Source organism: Anser cygnoides, chromosome 5 (genome assembly GCF_040182565.1).
Source record: "Anser cygnoides isolate HZ-2024a breed goose chromosome 5, Taihu_goose_T2T_genome, whole genome shotgun sequence".
Classification (NCBI taxonomy): Eukaryota; Metazoa; Chordata; class Aves; order Anseriformes; family Anatidae; genus Anser; species Anser cygnoides.
The window spans coordinates 64,944,954-64,962,482 of record NC_089877.1 but is presented as its reverse complement, the minus strand read 5'-3'; the positions used below and the strand labels follow the sequence as shown (position 1 = coordinate 64,962,482).

At 57.1% G+C, this 17,529-nt stretch overlaps 1 protein-coding gene across 2 annotated transcripts in view; it reads right to left on the bottom strand.

The window, feature by feature from the left end:
- MDGA2 (MAM domain containing glycosylphosphatidylinositol anchor 2) overlaps positions 1–16,485 on the bottom strand; it is a 336,382-nt gene extending 319,897 nt beyond the window's left edge. Inside the window, exon 1 of one of the 2 annotated variants that reach the window (XM_066998721.1) lies at positions 16,336–16,485. In XM_066998721.1, coding sequence (XP_066854822.1) covers positions 16,336–16,408 — 73 coding nt within the window. In that variant the 5' untranslated portion in view covers positions 16,409–16,485. Of the gene's footprint in view, positions 1–12,306; positions 12,861–16,335 lie in introns of those variants that run through there. The other variant, XM_048065998.2, reaches the window with a different exon arrangement.
- Positions 16,486–17,529: the final 1,044 nt, after the last annotated feature.

Genomic DNA, 17,529 nt, shown 5'->3' with positions numbered 1-17,529 from the left:
TCTTACTCAGTCATGTAGCTTCTAAAAAATACATGAGACCACTGACCATCCCCTCATGCAGGTGGGGATGACAACTTAAAGCATACTCAGTTCCAGCAGAAGGAATACAGCTTTTAGTGAAACCAGGTCTAGCCAGAACTACTGTAATAGCACGGCCAATTCAAGCGTGCAGTGGGCTTCTCCCACAGCTCCCATGAACCACAGTCTCTGGATGAAGTACAGATTCAAGTGCCTTTTTTATTACAACCTGTCACTGTCATTAAGATCCAAGGCAGCCAGGTGCACATGTACTTGTGCAGGAAGGAGTTCCCAGGGCAGGAGGGCACTGGGCATTTTGAGGTTTGTGTGCTTAGAGGCAACCACCAGCTGAGTCAGAGCTTCCCAGCTCTGAGCCAGCGGTGAGGAACAGACAGCATGGCTGAGTAAGCCTCATTTTCCTAGGACATTGAGCTAATAAATCACCTAGCCACAACTGTGCTAAAACCCAAAGTGCTGCTTTCCATCCAAACCTAAGCACTGCATTGGTTTGTGCCTCCTTGCACACTCCCAGGAAGATCATGATGCTCTGGAGGCCTCTACATTTGCTACTACCTGCCAGGTTAGGACATATTTCTGTCCTGAAAGCTTTCATTGGCAACTCTGCACCAGGAAGAAAAATGAAATTTTCTCTTAAGTCAGAGGGCTGAACCAGGTTCTTCCAAAAACCACTGCAATTCCTGCAGGGTGAGATGTCAAGGGGGTATTTCAGCTTGGCATGGCATAGGAGTGTAAGCCTGTGCCAGGCTAGAGAGCAAAATGAGTCAATGCAACGAAATAGCCCTGAAATGCTTGCAGAAGAGCTGATACTCACAGAAAACAGCCTCAGACTAACGAAGAGATGAACCTGAGGATTCATCTTAAAATGAAAACATACAAGCAAACCAAGAAGATGACTTCTCTGAATCGACGCCCCTGACCCACGTTAACTCCCCCTATTGCAGGGATAAGAGATGTGCTCATCCCCTGAGGAACACAATACCTGGAGGTGTGCAACATGACAGCTTCACATTTAGGTTTATTTGGGTTTCATCATTTCATAACTCTTTCAATAACTTAAAGCTTAGTATTGCCATTTCTGGACTGCTTTCCTTATCCCCCATATTCTACCCAGCCCATGCTGATTTATTATTACATTACCGTACCACTAAGGCACAAGACTGCCCTAATCACAACAGAGAACATTTTCAGAGGTGCTCAGAAGATAAGTTGAAAGAGGGGCTTTTCCAATGCAAAGAATAATTCAGCAGAGCCCTTTCCACTGTCAGCACATGTCCATAGCACGTTTTTCCCTGGAAGAGCATGAGAAAGTCTTTTTCAATAAGCTAATTAGAGCATGTGCTTAGCACTAACCCCCCAGCACCTGAATCAGATGCCCAGACTGCTCCCTCATTTCCCACTTCTCACTCCATTGAGAGTTTTTGAGGACTTGCTCTGCATTTCTTTGATGCATCTAGGAGATACTCCAAGACAATTCTGAAAGCCATCACCATCCTTCCTTTGATTCCCACTTCTTTCCTCTGCAAACCTCATTTTCACCTTCCTGTTTAAAAAGGACAGGCTGATAAGCCTCGAGAGCCTGCCATAACTTCCAACCTTCCAATTTTTTGATCTTTTTAAATATACAGCCAGTGGAAAGTGTTCCCTAGGACCTTCTCAAAGCTACCCTGGAGGTGCTGAGGGGTTACCCACAGCCAGGGCTCACCCTGCAGGGGGCTGCACTGTCCCTGCCCCTCTTTCCTTACACCAGCCACAGGAATGGGGCCAGGGCAGCCGAGCTGATGGTATTCGCCCTAAAATGAGCTGCTGGTGTCAGATCTCCTGCAATGGCCACAGCTTTGAGAGAGTAAGGTGATCATTTAGTGCTTCTTACACTAATTAATACTTCTGCTTTTTGTCCCACACACACTAAATACTACCATGGCTGTTTCATAAGGACATGCTAATTATTTACATTGCACTAAAGACCCGGAAATCCTGCCAGGAGCTGTGATCCCACTGTGACAGGCGATGCACAAACAGCACAGCACCACCCTAAAGGCTCTACAGGCCAAGTAAGTTTGCCTCAAAGACGCACAGCTCTGTTTCTCTGCCCCTGCCAAAGCCTGTTACTTGCACATCTCTCCACTTCCATCTCTCTCAAGGTCTTCCCACCCTACACTGACCTGTGCATCACACTCCAAGCGGCTTTTAGATAGGTAAGCAGGCTTCCTTGCAGGCAGCCAAGTTCTCCAGGACAGGGTGCTTCCCCTGCCCAGGGCCACCCAAGGTCTGACACCTCTGCAGGCACATCCACAGCACTGCCCTAAGGTACAGGCACAAGTACGAGTCCATCCCATTAAAGCACCAGGTTTGCACAGCTCTCAAGAGTTTTGCTTTAAGCCCCAGCACTTTAGGTAGATTTTATTAACATTTTAATGAGTAATAACAGTCTTGCGATTAGGAAGTTAATGACAACCACACTCTTAAGTGGTAAAATGCATTTCCTGCCATAAGTGAGCAGCTGTAAACTTGAAATTTTAATTGAGAAAAATCAGTGCCAAAGCAATCTTAATCCCGCATATGATTTTGTTCTTCCTTCAGCGATTTCAAGCTAGTTAAAACTCAAAACTTCTCTAGCACACCAGCATCTCAGCTGCATGCTGTGCTGGTGGTACACCACGAGCAAACTCCTCGGGCAGCACAGGTTAAGCCTCTGGTGCTGAGCACACAGAAAGGGCCACCAGGTAGCTCAAGGATGGAGTTTGAGATACGTCCAAGACAGGAGGCAGAGAGAAGAGTAAGGTCTTGCTGAAGTAACGTGGGGGCCTCTAGTCTGCAGTCCTCACAGCAGCACCAAGCTCTGCCTGGGCTCAGCATGAACCCCAGGAGCTGAACACCAGCACGTTACACAGCGGGACCACAGCTGGCAGGCACTGCATGCTTCCCTCCACAACACAGCCACCTCCTTGAAATCAGTGAGGGACATAAGAACTGGCCAGAGTAAGCCTCTGTGTGCACAAAATAAGCACAACAGCTTTTCTAATCAACATCTTGTGTTTACCAAAAATCAGGGAGCCACGGCTGCAAGAGCTTAAGTCACTTCTCTAAAAACCCCACAAGATCACCCACGTTATCTGTCACACTTCACTTGCTCCACCAGCCAAACCATGTACCTGTAGTATGACTGACCCAGGCACACATTCTTACACACTCCTGATTTCCATGGCATCGCATACGTAGCCAGAGAACGTGGGCAAGGAACATCCAACACCCGAGACATGCCTGGAAGGCAGGGACCCAAGAGCAGCATTACACCACACAGGGGCTCACCTGGGAGCAGCCCCCACAGCTCCAGAAGAAAGGAGTGACTGTGTGCTCCTACAGAAGCAAAACAACTGGTGAGTGATCACAGGTGTATGAGAGGCCATTTTGGCTAAGAAACCAAGCACACAAGCAAAACTCCTGGAAGGTTCTGCCCACACCAGGATTCCTTAATGTGCAGCCCTTGGCCCCCCTTAGACTTGACGGGAAGTGTGCAAGAAGAGCCCCACGCCACGAGCTGGCTCTCAGCCTCACCCCTGTGCACCAAACCCTGCAGGATCTGTGCTGCGAGCACATCCAAGTACCGACACGGACACCTATGTCAGAGCCACGTTGCCCAGCCTAGGGACAGCACACCAGCACTCAGCTACGCTCCCAGGGATCTCACATTAAGAAAAAAGCATGAAAAGAACTCTTCTGAAACGGACAATTCTAGGAATGCATGATTTTACATCAGAATGCCAGCTTATGGAGCCCTGGTGGGAGCAGAGCACTTCACACCAGTAGATTTACTGCTTTTAAATGAGTTTTTCCCTACCTGGTTGGCTGACACCAACACAAGCCATCTCACCAAGCCTTATCCTCCCCACCCAGCAGAGGTGTCCCTGCACCAGCTCAGCACTGCTGCCCTGGGACAGTGGCAGCTACAAGCACACTCACAAGGAGGCTTCAGCTTCCCAGTTCTTGCTCAAGGAGTACATAACAGCATGTGGCTAAAGTTAGTTTCCCAAGGCACTTTTGACCATAGTGTTTTGATAGGGTAAGAAATAAAGCCAGTTTTTTTCAGTTCTTATCCTATGCTGCATTAGGGAACATGCCAACACATGCGCTTCCATTAGCTTTGCTTGGCCTTCCACTTGGAACAGGGACATTACCCGGACTTGCCAACTTCAGAAGAAAAACATGAAGGAAACAGAAAAAGAAGAAACATCCAGGTTCCTGCAGCAGGAAAGCCGGGATGTCCTTGCAGGCACTGCAGCTCCCATTGGGATCAGTGCTGATGAAGAGCCACAGAACAGATAAGGCTGGAAGGGGTCTCTGGAGATCGTCTGGTCCAGCCTCTTAAGTTGTCCCCCTTCCTGGGGCTGGAGTAGTTAAAGATACTTTTAACCCCTTTTAAACACAAGGCCCTAAGAACAAGCTAGGCTTTAAATAGGGGCAGTGCCAGACAAGGCCCTGCCTGGCCATATTTCACAGCATAGCCAGTTTGTGGAGCAGGTTTAACACCAATCCTGACTGTTAGGATTTAATTTATTCCTGTATTAGCTACAGCTGTGGAACTCAACAGTGGAGTGCGATTGACCCCCAGATTCATCTCCAGCTGCCCCCATCACCACATCCTCCCACCTGCCTGCACAGCCACCCCATACCAGGCAGGAGGAGACCACCAAGGGGAGGTCAGCACTGCTCCAAGCCCACCGCAGCCACGCAGTTACACAGACCAGGGACAGCACCTCCTGGTTTGGTGCACATCGACCAAAGGTGACCGCACCGAGACATCAGGGGGATGCACAGCAAGGCTGCCGGGTGCTTCTAACAGCAGGGGCAGGGGGGATACAGCCTAGTACAAGGGCTGAGGTGCAGCCCCAGGCCCAGCACTTACCACCCCCAAGAACTGCCCATCCAAGCACTGCTCCCTGCACCAGAACTGCAATTGCTCTCCACACCAGTGCAGCCACGCTTCACACCGAGTGAGAGATCACAGCATCCCCATCTGCTCCATTTGTGGGTCCACCAGCCACCTTATACAGCACCAGGGAGACAACACCATCCACATGCACCAGCAGAGCGCCCAGCTCTGGCTTCCCTGCCCGTACCCACCACGACCTGAGCAGCTCAGGCAGAGCACAGGCACCAACACGCCCAGAACATCAGCTGCAACAGGCATCCAGAAACACCCAGGGGGTGAAGGAGTCCAGACCTTGCCTGATAAGCAAGGCAGAAATGGGTTTACAGGTCTTCCTTAGTTGAACACATTCATTTCTAACACTTGATCTCAGCTTGTGCACCCCTTCCACAACACGCCACAGCCCCTGCAGCACGGATACCCAGACAACCCACTCCCTCCTTTCCGACTTGTTTTACACCAGGGAGAAGGCTCTCATGGGGCTCCCGCAAGTGCTGGGTGGGAGGAGAGCCCATTAGTAAGAGTTTAGTTGCAGGGTATTGGTTTTACATTTTAAAAGCCCCTGCAGTTTGAGGACTCTCCTTATTTGAGCACGGAGTAGCTGTGGGCAACAAAGCATTCCCTTTATGAGTATATTTAGCCTCCACAGTGAAGTCTTTCTTTGTTCAGGTGCCTGAGGTAAAGTTAAGCATTCCTATAAGGCAAAACACATGCATTAAGCTAATTAGGAATGTGAGAGCTTCTGCCCACCAGAGGAAGACGAGCACTCACAGCTCCCAGGTGAACAGCTCTGGCCCAGCTGACCACAGGTGACGAAGCAGATCCTGCATGGACACACCTGGCTGGGGCAGGCACCAGTGAACAATCACAGAATGGTCACAGAGAAGGCAGCAACGCCAACACGAGTGAAGTTATGCCCCACGAACACGGGAAGCGATCACTTGTACACGCTGATCATTTCAGCCCCATTTTCTGCTGACACAGGCAGCCCAGCTCCTGAACACCAAGGGTCACTGAAAGCATTTGCTCACCCACCGTCCCCACTACCATTCACAGCCACGTACCGTGGATTAACCGATAATCAATTAATTGGTGTTGCAATACAGCAGGACCCTGTGGGCTACACAAAACTTAGCTGGTGCCATGAATTAGATCTGACCTCTACCTGCAAGAGCAGCCTGGTAGTTAAAAGAGAATTACTCATCTAAAATAGGTCACTTCATGTGTCAGTACAACAGTACATGTACAGACATTCAGAAAAGAGAAATTACTTTAAAAAACAGGTTTTTTTTGCATATGGTTGGAGATCAGCTTGTTTGCCATTGCCCTAAGACATGGGACACAGCACACCAGCCGTGGCTCACCACTACGCAAGCTCAGGTAGGACGCTCCTTCCTCCATCCCCCACACAAACCTTTTTCCTCACCAAAAAATGTAAATTCCAAAGCCTGACACATCCCACAAATTCCTGACAGCATTTTTGAATAATTGGAAAACATTTAAATGTTTTGACATTTTCTAAGCGAAACAGTTCAAGTTTTTCGGTGTGAGATGCCTATTTCAGGACTCCTTTCTGCTTGATATGAAAACATTCGTGCAGGTAAAAAAAAGCCACAAGTCAAAACAAGCTCCGGCACATTTCCACTTTGTGGAAACACACAGACCACCTGGGGTAGCTCCAGCAGCCCTCAGAAGTTACAGAAGACGCACACTTCTCCTTGCTCTGGGTCTAAGCTCAGCGAGGTGAGACCAGGAGCATCCCAGGGAGCCACCTCTCCTTAAAGCATCATTTTCACCTCCTCCTTGCCAGGGCTCAGTCAAACACCACACACGATAACCCCCAGAAGCACAGGGCAGATCAGACCTGGAGGCACAGGCCCAGTGGTGGGACCAGGGCACCTTCACCGACCCACAAAGCAGCTCCAGGAGCTTTGCTCCAGGGCCCACAGAAGGGCCAAGCCACACTACAAAGAAGCCACCTCCCAGCCACGTCTCTACCCACCCGTACAGCACAGCTGGGAACGCACCAGCTGCCCCCCGGCGCCTTTTCCTTCCCCTACAGGAAAGTAGTCACTTTAACGAAAGAAGAGGAAAAAATAGAAAAAACTCACATTTGGAAGAGGAGAGCAACCGCGGAACCCAAGCTTTGCCGGCTCGCTCCAAGCCTGCTCTCAGCCCCACAGGAAGAGAAAGCAACAAGCAGCCTGGCTTTAAGTAATGACCACAATTAATTACAGCTGGGGGGCTGCAGACCTGCCCCTTGGAAACAGGCCCACGACCCGCTTTGCATTGGCAGCTTTGTGCCTGGGCAGCTCACAGCGAGGCTTTGCGAAACCTGGGGGGAGGCTGAGGGAGGTGGCTGATGCACAAAGTTCTCCCCAGCACCAGTGGCAGGGATTTGGGGGGGGGAACGCTGAAATACCGAGCTGTAAGTGGCAGCTGAGTGCCTGCGTGGTGCCAGCTGCACAAATCGTGGTGTTTCCCCCCGTCTGCATCTCGTGTCTGTGCTGGAGGAAGTGCAGCAGGTTTGCAAGGAAGGGGAACCTTGCTGCATCGCCTGAGGAGGCTGAACGCTGGGGTAAAACTTGTGGCAGAACAGCTACTGAGCCTTGCAGAGCAATGCCGCCCTAGTGCTTTGCATCCCATCAACATAATTAAAAATAAAAGGAAAAAGAAAAAACCAATCCAACACCCCGAAGAGCCGAGTGCCTCCGCCTCCAGAAAACCAGCCCCTAATCAGGTGGGCAGCTGGAGGCAGCATCCAGTTCCTTCAGCCTTCCCTCCAGGAAATAAATGACTCTTAGGTAAATCCTTCGGTTTTCTCAGGTACTTAGCCACTTTTTTTATTAAATACCACTGTCGACTGCAAACCCTCTTCCTAAAGGGGTTGCGTTTACAAGATAACTGGCCGTTAAGGCTGGATGGGCTGGACAAAGTGTGTGCATTGTTGCTGCAGACATTATCTCAATGACATTCATTTAACCAGTCCACCAGACCGGCTCACCTTTCCAAACGGCTGACTTGGTCCAGTCACAGCACGCAAAGTGCCCCACTTCTCTCCGTTGCTTCACGCCCACCAAGCACATTCGGTCAGAGCATCCATCGTGCTGCGGGTGCGTTCACAAGGATCTTCAGCTTGACAGCGGTGCACTACGGAGCCAGGCATTCAGGGGAAAAACCTGCCATCGAAACACCCTTGTGCTCCTCAGCTGCTGGCCCCAGGAGCCCCCCGAGCTGCTCTGAGATGTGCTGTCCTCATGGGGTTCATGAGCAGCGGGCATCCTTCCTCCACCTTTCCCAGCTTGGGGAGCTGGGAGAACAAAATAGGCTGTGCTTCCAGGGATGGGGCAGGAGCCACAGCCCCGTGGGCTCTGTCCCTTCGTGCTCAGAGGGTCACCTCTTCCTAGGGCAGGTGTTCAGAGCACGGTGGCACCCTGAATGAGGGGACAACACAGAGACGTGGCCCGGGCATGCAGGGAAGGGATGGGGAAAAGAATAAATAAATAAATAAAAATAAAAAGCAGCAGGAGCCCCACAGGCTGGAGAAACGGGCTGAGAAAAACCTCCTGAATTTCAGCACAGACAAATGCAAAGCCATGCAGCTCGGAGAGAGGAACCCCCCGGGACAGGACAGGCTGAGAAAGCACCACTACAGAAAAGGCCCGGTGGTGACAAAACCTGCCACGTCCTGGGCTGCAGCAGCAGGAGCCCGGACAGCAAGACTCGGGACACCCAGCCTGCAGGAGGGAAGGCGCAGACACCACTCGCTGTCACCACACGCCACGTGGATGGCCCCGGAGAAGGCCGAGCCGGCCCCTTCACGGCGCTGCGCAGCAAAATGGCCACACCAACAGGCCCACGCTGCGGGACGGGAGCTTCTTACCGGGTACAGGGCACAGCAGTTTCACAAGGGGCTTGCTCAAACAGCGGGACGAGGCCCCAGAGCGGTGCGGACGGGCCTCTGCAGAGATGTTCAAAACGGGAGCAGGCAGGGCCCTGAGCAGCCTGATCCAATGGTGGGATTTGGGGACGGGTTGGAGCAGACCTCCTGAGCCCCCAAATGCTGCTCCGATGGCACGCTTCCACCTGAAACACACGACCCCCGCACGTGCTTTTCTGACCGACCCGCGTACAACGCTAGTGAAATGCTCGGGTCGGCGTTCAAAGAGCTGGAGCTGGAGCGAAGCAGTGTGTAAATGATCAAGCAATTGGGAAGAACGACTTCAGCTGCCACATCCTCGCAGTTGTGCTGAGCCAACACATAATCTCAATCCCGGGAACGAAGGGTGACCACACGCCGCTGCAGAAGGAGCACTTGAGCTGAATTTTTATTCCCCAGAAGTAGGTTATTGTACTACTGTGTCAAGGTAGCTCTGCAGATCATCGCGGGTGTAGCAGGAAAGGACAACTCTGGGCACGGGAGAAAACCGGAGCACAAGTCCACGGAGATGCAATCACGGCGGCTTAAAAAGGTGGGACGGTGGCAGGAGGGACCTGGGAGCCTGTCAGGCTCCCACCAGACCTAAAAAGATTTGAGGAAAGCAGGGGTGGACCAGGGAAGGAGTCACCCCACGTGGACATCCAGGTCCCCATCCCAGCAGGGTCAGGGTCTTCTGCAGCCCTGGTGGAACAAAGCTGCCTAACTCCTGCGGAGGCACTGACCATCGCGACATGGAGGCAGTAAAGAAACTTCTCAAGAAATTGCACGGAGATACCTAAAATCAACAACTTTTCTAAAACCCTCCTCCCAGACTGCTTGCGAAGGACTTCAAAGCATCACAGCTCCAGTAACGTCTTATGTCGTGTCATCTCGCTAGTAGGGAAATACTTTCAAGTTCAACACTGAACTTCCCCAGGCTCAAATACTTGTAAAACAAGAATTGCACCAAAAAGGTTTAACTCCGCTTTGAGAAATGAGACAGGGAAGTGGGACATTAACCCAGGAATTAACAGCAAGCACCGCTGTGTGGACGCAAGGACGCCGTCGGGAGCAGTGCTGCAGAGCAGCACCTTGCCCAGTGCAGGAGGAGCAGACACGGCTCCTGCCCGTGCCCAGACCTGAATTAAGCATCACAGCACCCCCGCTGGAACGGCCGGATGGGTGCTCCTTGGTCGGCTCAGTGCAGGGCTTTCACCTCCCTCCCCCTCTGACCCCTACCCCTTGTAGCCCACAAGCCAGAACCAGTCAGCGGAGCGATGCCAGCAATAAAAGTCTCAGCAGCTTCGCGTTCAAGGTGATGGCAAAGCCTTCCTGGCTGCCTCCCGAGGGCTGAAGGCTCCCGGGCTGATGCATCAAGGACAGGCAGCTTTTACCTCGCCACTTTGGAACGGCTCACGCTGAAATGGAGATGGTGCCATCCCCAGCGTGTCCCACCTGGGTGACACCAAGCTTTCTGCAAGCACACGCCGATAGCCACGGTACGGCCGCTCTGGGCTCCCACACTTGCTACACAGCCTGCAAACAGCCACGCCAGAGCCGTTTTGCGATAAAGAAGCTGAAACCATGACAAATGTCCCACAGCCATGCAAACAGGCACCGGCCCCAGGGACAAAAACACCCGAAGACGAAATCCCAATGTGCGGTGCGGTGCCAGCAGCACGGGGGCACGCCAGCACGCGGGGGCTGCCTGCAGAAACCTGCCTGCAGCCTCCAGGACAGTGCCTGCCATGGCTGGATCGGGGCGAGCACCCCAAACAGAGGCAGAGAGCGCAGGGAGAGCAGAGCGGTGCTGCAGGGGTCACCAGCACAGGCGCGAGCGGAGGGGGCCCTCCCGTCCCCGATCCCATCCCTCCCCTTCCCACACTGAGCTACCCACCAGCATGTTTCATGCACTGCTCTCTGAAGGGTACTCGGTGTTTTAATCATGTAACGTCTTAATAACATAATTAAAGTCCAGGCCATTTGCTAAGTAACATATATTACTCTGATCATTGCTTTGATATATTAAAAATAGATTAACTGGTTCCTGGAGCCCGGGGCCAGGAAAGGCAGCGGCTCTCACCGGCGTTGACCTCCCACACATCCACCAGCCAGACATTCCCCTTAGCAATTCCCACCTATATTAAGCTCACCAGTTTAAGAAGAAACATCTGACTGTACATTAAGGACGTTCGACACCACGGAGCCCAGCACATCTCTCGGTGAGCTGCTCCAGCAGCTAATTGCCCCAGCTGTTAAAAACCCTAAGCTTTATTTCCACTGTGGGCTTTGCTAACTTCAGATGATTGCAGCTGGCTCCTCCAGCACCTTAGGTGGCTGCTTGGAGCTGCTTCACCACGCCTGCCTCGTCCTTCCTGAGCTAATTACACCGTGCATTTATCTCCTTTATCTCCTTTTTTAACTGCCTCAGTCGGTCTCAATGCCCGGAGCAGCTCCAGTCCCTCCTCACAGGCGCTGCTCTCCACACCACAAACCTTCCCAGTACCCAGTGATGCTGGCAAGGAGCAACGGGGGCAAACGGGTGCCAACATCCAGCCGAATGCTGCCAAGAGCGATGCGGGACGGCGAAGTTCGAGGCAGCCACGTGCTCCTTCGGCCTTTCAGGGATGCGAGAAGCACTGACGGGAGGAGGCAGCTCCCAGCTTGGCCGCCAGTCTGCTGCCTGTCTCCCAAGGACGTCCTCCCTCCCGAAAAGCCCTGGCTGGGAGCAGCAGGGTGACCGCCCTCCGCTTGCTGCTGTATTTAGGCAGGGTGCACGTACATATGTGTGCCTATAGAGGCTGGCACCGCAATGCATGCGGAGAGAGCGGGTCGTCCCTCATCCAAAGGAGGACCCAGAAAATGTTGAGGAGGCTGAACGGCACTGACCTGAGCTTTAATCATTCGTCTGCTTCATTCCTCCCCAGTACTTCATCTTACTGCTTCTAATTAAACTGGATTTTGCTCTTCTGGGCCAGGAGAATGTTTGTTTTATTTGCTTAAAGACTGTTTCCTTGCCACCAGCTTTCTTCCAAATCTCCCTCACATGGACTCAAAGGTAAAGGTTCTGACCAAATATGCCAAGAGCATCAGCTGCTCCCGGGAGGGCGAGAGGCAGCGATGCCATCCAGCACAGCACAGAGACAACTCGCTGTGTGCCTGGGGGGACACTCAGGGCTGTCACACGTCCTGGGACACACTAAACCTGATGGAAATTTCTCCACTGGAGACCCGGACACACCTGGAGTCAGGCCCAGTGTGGTTCAATCTCCATTGCCGATCTAAATGCATGCATTTACTATGGACCATTTTTACTCTTCTATCCATTCGCACCCCTAGACCCCAATTTGTTGCATCCCAGGGCAAAAGCAGAGCCCCAGAGTCCCAGGCGTGCACTGCGGGATGCTGCCCGGCCCCTTACCTGCGGCACGGCCACAACGTGCGGGCACAGCTTCAGTCCCGACCGCTCGGCCGCCGGCAAGGGGAGCACAGCCACTTCCACGCCTCCCCAGCTCCGAGGTTTGCCTTGGCTCCGCCGTTCTTCCCAGCCCATCTCGGCCCCAAAATCCCAGCATAAACATCTGCAGCGCGCGAGGGAGGAGGAGATGCCTCCCCAGGGCTCAGGGAAGAGTTAACGCTCTCACCGCTCGCTTGGCTCCCGCAAAACCTCCCGGAGCCGGCAGCCAGGAGCGCCCAGCTGCTCAGAAACGCCGGCCCCTGCGGCACCGCATAATTCCTCCCCTGTTCCCGGGGCTGCCGCGCTTCCCTCGCACAATGTCCAGGATTGTGCGGGCTTCGGGCGGCCCACACAACGACCCCATTCACGGCCGGCCGAGCCGGGCAGCGCCGCGGAAATGCCCTCTGTCCCCACGCCGCTGGTGACATCTGGGGCTGCTGACCCAGCCGCTGCCCTCGCCGGCAGGACCGGCCAACCGTCCTTTCTAGCGGGGAAAATGCTCCTGCTCTAACTGCTTTTTCCTTTTTTTTTTTCTTTTTTTTTTTTTTCCCTCCCTCCCTCCCTTCTTTCACCCTTCCAATCCACTTGTTGGAGCAGGGAGGGTTAGGGAAAGGCGAGGTCGGCAGCGGTGCAGGCAGTGCCCGCCCCGCAGCCAGCAGCCACTAATCCCCCGGGGAGCCGAGCGCACCACCAAATAATCATCCTCATCACGAAGCAGCAGCCGGAGGGGCCGGGAGACCTTTCCCTGGCCCCGTGTGACCCTGTGCGCCCTCCCCACGCACCCGCGGAGCCCTTCAGACCCGCAGCAAGCTGCCGGTGGGCAGGGAAGGCGCGGCTCCGGGTTTCGGCTTCCCTGTTCCCAAACCTGCTTCCTTATAAAAAAAACACAAATGCCCTGAAAATCAACGCCGCTGGATCACAGCTCCAGATTGGCACGAGGAAGCAGGACAGCCTGCCTGACATTTAACGTAATAAATACCTATGCTTCCACGTTACTTCGCAGGGAGAAGCCAGGTCGTTCCCCTAGCCACGGCCCCTTCCAGCACCGTGCCCCACACCCCGATGTGGGGCAGAGCCCCGGGGAGCTCCTGGCACATCCGAGCACCGTGGATGCTCATTGCATTTGGGATCTTTTGCCTCCAGGAGGCATTTACAGCTGCCCTAATGCTATCCTCACCTGCAGGTGGGGTGTTCTGCCCTGTCCAGTCCAGGAGCTGTGACAGAGCACAGCGAGGGGTGCACGGACGGACGGACACTGCCCACACTTCGACACGCCCGGGTTTTACAGAACCTGCCCTCATCATTTCCTGCTCGGGGGAGGAAGGCAGGCAAAGTCATGGAAAAATGACAAAAAGCTCTGCAAGGGGTGGGGGCGCAGGGGAAGCTGTGCGGCAGACGGGGCTGCTCGGGGGGGCCACCCGGCGGCGGCTCTCCCATTACTGTGGTGACCCGTGCCTTTGGGAGCAGCATCCCGGAGTCGGAAGGTGCCGGCTGTGATGCGGGAAGCAATCACTCCCTGCAGGGCCCCGTGCCAATCCATCACTCCGGCAGTGCTGGCAGGATCTATCCTGCTCCCCAGGACCCCCCCGGGGCAGTGGCAGCTCTCGGGGACCCCGGGGACACCGCGTGCCGGCATCTGAACCCAGCACCTGGTGAGCTCCCAGCCAGGGCAGCTCGGCACCGGGGAAATCTGCTCTCCAGTCTCACAGCACTCCCACACCTTTGATGAGATGCCACTTATCTGCTTAAAAACACTCTGTGCCCACGTCGGCCTTCTCATTTAGGCATTTATTCTCTTGTAACTTGAAGTTTGGTGAAAGGATAACCATCATGTTCTGAACACTTATGTTTTCTGCTTTATTAACCATGCAAGTCATGCATAATTTAAACGGGAGGAAAAGTGCATACAGCGCTTGGGCTTTTCTAAAGCTTATTTTGCCAAGAAAACAAGCCGGGCGAAGCAGAGCTGAGGAGCTGTAAGCCTCGCCGGGGATTTCAGCAGCTCTGCTCCCCGCCAGCCCCTGAAGAAGCAGGAGCAGGGGACGGGGCCTGAGCTGTGCCTGCCCTGGCTCCATCGCTGACCTGCTCTGCAGCCCTGGGACACTGCTCCCGGTTTCAGTGTGTCAAATTCTCCCTCAGGTTCCTCGGTAAAAGCAGCCAAATTTCAATCACAGCTTTACTACTCAGAAGCAACAGAGGAAAGTTTACGGGGAGACGTATAGCTGGACATCGGGGGATGCTAATTCCATTTCTGTACGAGCTAGGGATAGAAACGCGTGCCTTGGGTTTGCGTTTCAATACAGAAAGGCCCCAGCCAGCTCTCGAGGGCTGCTGCTCTGGGCGGACGCGCACACAGCGGTGCCAGGGCTGCTCCCCGCCTCCCACAGTGGCAGCCCCAGCTCGCGGAGCCCCGGAGCAGCCGGGCAGAGCGTGGGCAGCGCATCCCAGCCGGGCCCAAAGCTGGCACCGCTCCTCCCACGGCTGAGACACAGCCTCAGGGCTTGGGGTCTTCAATAAGGGACGCGACACTTGCTCGGGTAGCACCAGCCTGTTTTGCCAAAGCAACGAGGACTAAGCACGTTCCCTTTCCCAAGCCAGGGCTCGCTTTTGCTATCGCACCTCGGGGCACCACCTTCCAACCACCCCTTATCACAGCGGCCCTGGTGGGGATCACGGAGGGAACACAAACTCATGCGAAGCAGCTTCAAACGCGGTGCAGCCGCAAACGCCCGACCCCGCAGCGCTGCCCCCCGCCCTCCCACCAGCCCTTCTGCCACCGTCCCCAACCGAAGCAAGGTGCCGCGGCGTGCGGGATGGAAACGCACCAACGCCGAAGAAAAGTCTCGCTACGGCCCCGCTGGGCTTCGGGGCCGGCGTCCAGCCTAGGGCAGGAGCCCCCTTTCCTGCAGCCCCCCCCCCCCCCCCCCCCCGGAGCAGCGCTGCCCGAACAAGCCCTCCGCTATCTGCGGCAGCAGTCGCTGTTCCAGCGCCTCCGACAACCTGTGCCTGGGTGCCGGGGGAGGCGGCGAGCCCCGGCGCCGCGAGCTGCCCCTCGGTGATACAGCCCCTCGGGCATCCTCAGTCCCACCGAAATTTGGAAAATAAATAAATAAATAAATAAATAAATAATAAATAAATAAATAAATAAATAAAGCGGAGGGGGGCGGGCAGAAAGTACGGCTCGACCCGGGTGGGCAGCAGGGGTTTGGGCGCGGCGAGGGGCGCACGGGCAGGGGGTGCGGGCGTCGCGCGGTGCGTTCAGAGCCGCAGCCGTGGGCTCCCCGCACCGCCGAGCCTCCCGCGGCCCCGCACCGCCGCTTACATAACCCGGGGCTGGGCTGGGGCTGGGCTGGGGCTGGGGCTGGGGCTGGGGGGGGCCGAGCACCGAGCGGCTCCCCCCGCTGCCCCCATCCCCGCTGCTTCTCCAAACGGGGCCAGCCCGGCGGGTCGGGGGGGGGGCACGCACACACACACACACACACACACACATACATACATACACACAAGACCCCCGCAGCCTCCCAGCCCGGCTGCGCCCCCCCCCGGGCCGGCGCTGGAAGCGGGGCAGGGGGCGCCCCGGGCCGGCTCGGCGCAGCCCCCCCCCCCCCCATCTGCAAGTCACCGCCCGGGGGGAAAACGGGAAGGTGCGGGGTGGGGGGGGCGCCCCCCCCCCCAACCCGGCGGAGCACCGGCAAGTTTGCGGCTCGCCCCCTGGCCCTGGCCGCCAACAAGTGCGGCGCCCCCCCGGACCCCCCCCCCCCCCAAACCCCCGCGCCCCCGGCCCGGCTCTCGCCGCACGGTGCCGCCGTCTCATGGCAACGGCGCTGCCTCCGCCGCCTCCCGCGGCGCTCAGCGGGGCCCCGCCGCCCCCGCGGCCGCTGGGGACCCCCCCCCCCCGCCCCCATAGACCCCTCCGACCGCTCCCCCCCCCCCCCCCCCCGCCATCTCGGCGACGATCGCGGCGACAAGGTCACGGCGCGGCCCCGCACTCACCGTACACCCCCTGCCCGGAGCTGCCCTCCAGCAGAACCGTCAGCAGCCCCAGCAGCCCGATGGCCACATCCATCTTCACGTGAGCATCCACATAGCCAGCCCGCCGGGGGGGGGGGGGGCGCCGGGCGGGGGGGGGGGGGGGCAGCGCCGAGCAGCGCCCGCCGGAGCCCCGCGCTCCGCTGCGGCCGAGCCGCGCACGCCCGCGCAGGCAGGGCGGCGGGGGCAGGCGGCGGGCACCGCTCCGGTCCTCCTCCTCCTCCTCCTCCTCTCCTCCTCCTCCTCCTCTCCTCCTCCTCCGCCTCGCCTCCTCCTCCTCCTCCTCCTCCTCCTGCGCAGCGGGGGGCGCGGGGCGAGCCCCCCCCTCAGAGCGGCAGCCCCCTCAGGGCGCCTCCCGGGGCCGCCGCCGCCTCCCGGGGCCGCCGAGCGCCTCCCGGGGCCGCCGCAGCCGCCTGCGCCCCGCGGCCATCAGATGCCATCGCAGCGCCGCGGGGCCCGCATGGGGCGCGGGGTGGGCGCTGCGCCCCGCGCTCCTGCCCTGCTCCGCTCCGCTCCGCTCCGCTCCTCTCCGCTCCTCTCCTCCGCTCCTCTCCGCTCTCCTCCTCTCCCCGCCCGCAGCAGCCCTCAGCGCGCCCGCGGAGCGGCGGCCGGGCCCATGGCGGGGTGCGGTGCGGGTGCGGTGCGGGTGCGGGAGCGCTGCGTGTGAGCGGAGGGCGGCCGGGGGCCGTCACGTTGTGCTCTACGTGCCGGCAGCCGGAGCCGGGGAGCCGCAGCCCGGCGACGTCAAAGCTGCGTGGCTCGCTGCTGCGCGCCTTCCTCCGCCTCCTCCTCCTCCTCCTCCTCCTTCTCCGCCGCCGCCGCCGCCTCCCGGGTCCCCGCCGCTCCGCCGCCGCCGCCGCCGGGCGCGCAGGGCGGCGCTCCGCTCGGAGCCGGGGTGCGCGGGGCGGTGCGGGGCGGTGCGGAGCGGGGCTGAGCGCCCCCGCGCTCCTGGCGCTCCCCGCGGGGCCCCGCTGCGCGGTGCGGACGGTGCGGGGCGCCCTGAGCACGCCCTGCCTGCGCGCCCCGCGCCGGGATGCACCGGGAGAGGGGGGGGAAAGGATGGCACGGCCGCGGCACCGAGCACCCCCCGCCGGCCCCGGGCAGAGCCCCGGGCTGTGCACCCCCCGGCTGGGCACCCCCCGGCTGGGCACCCCCCGG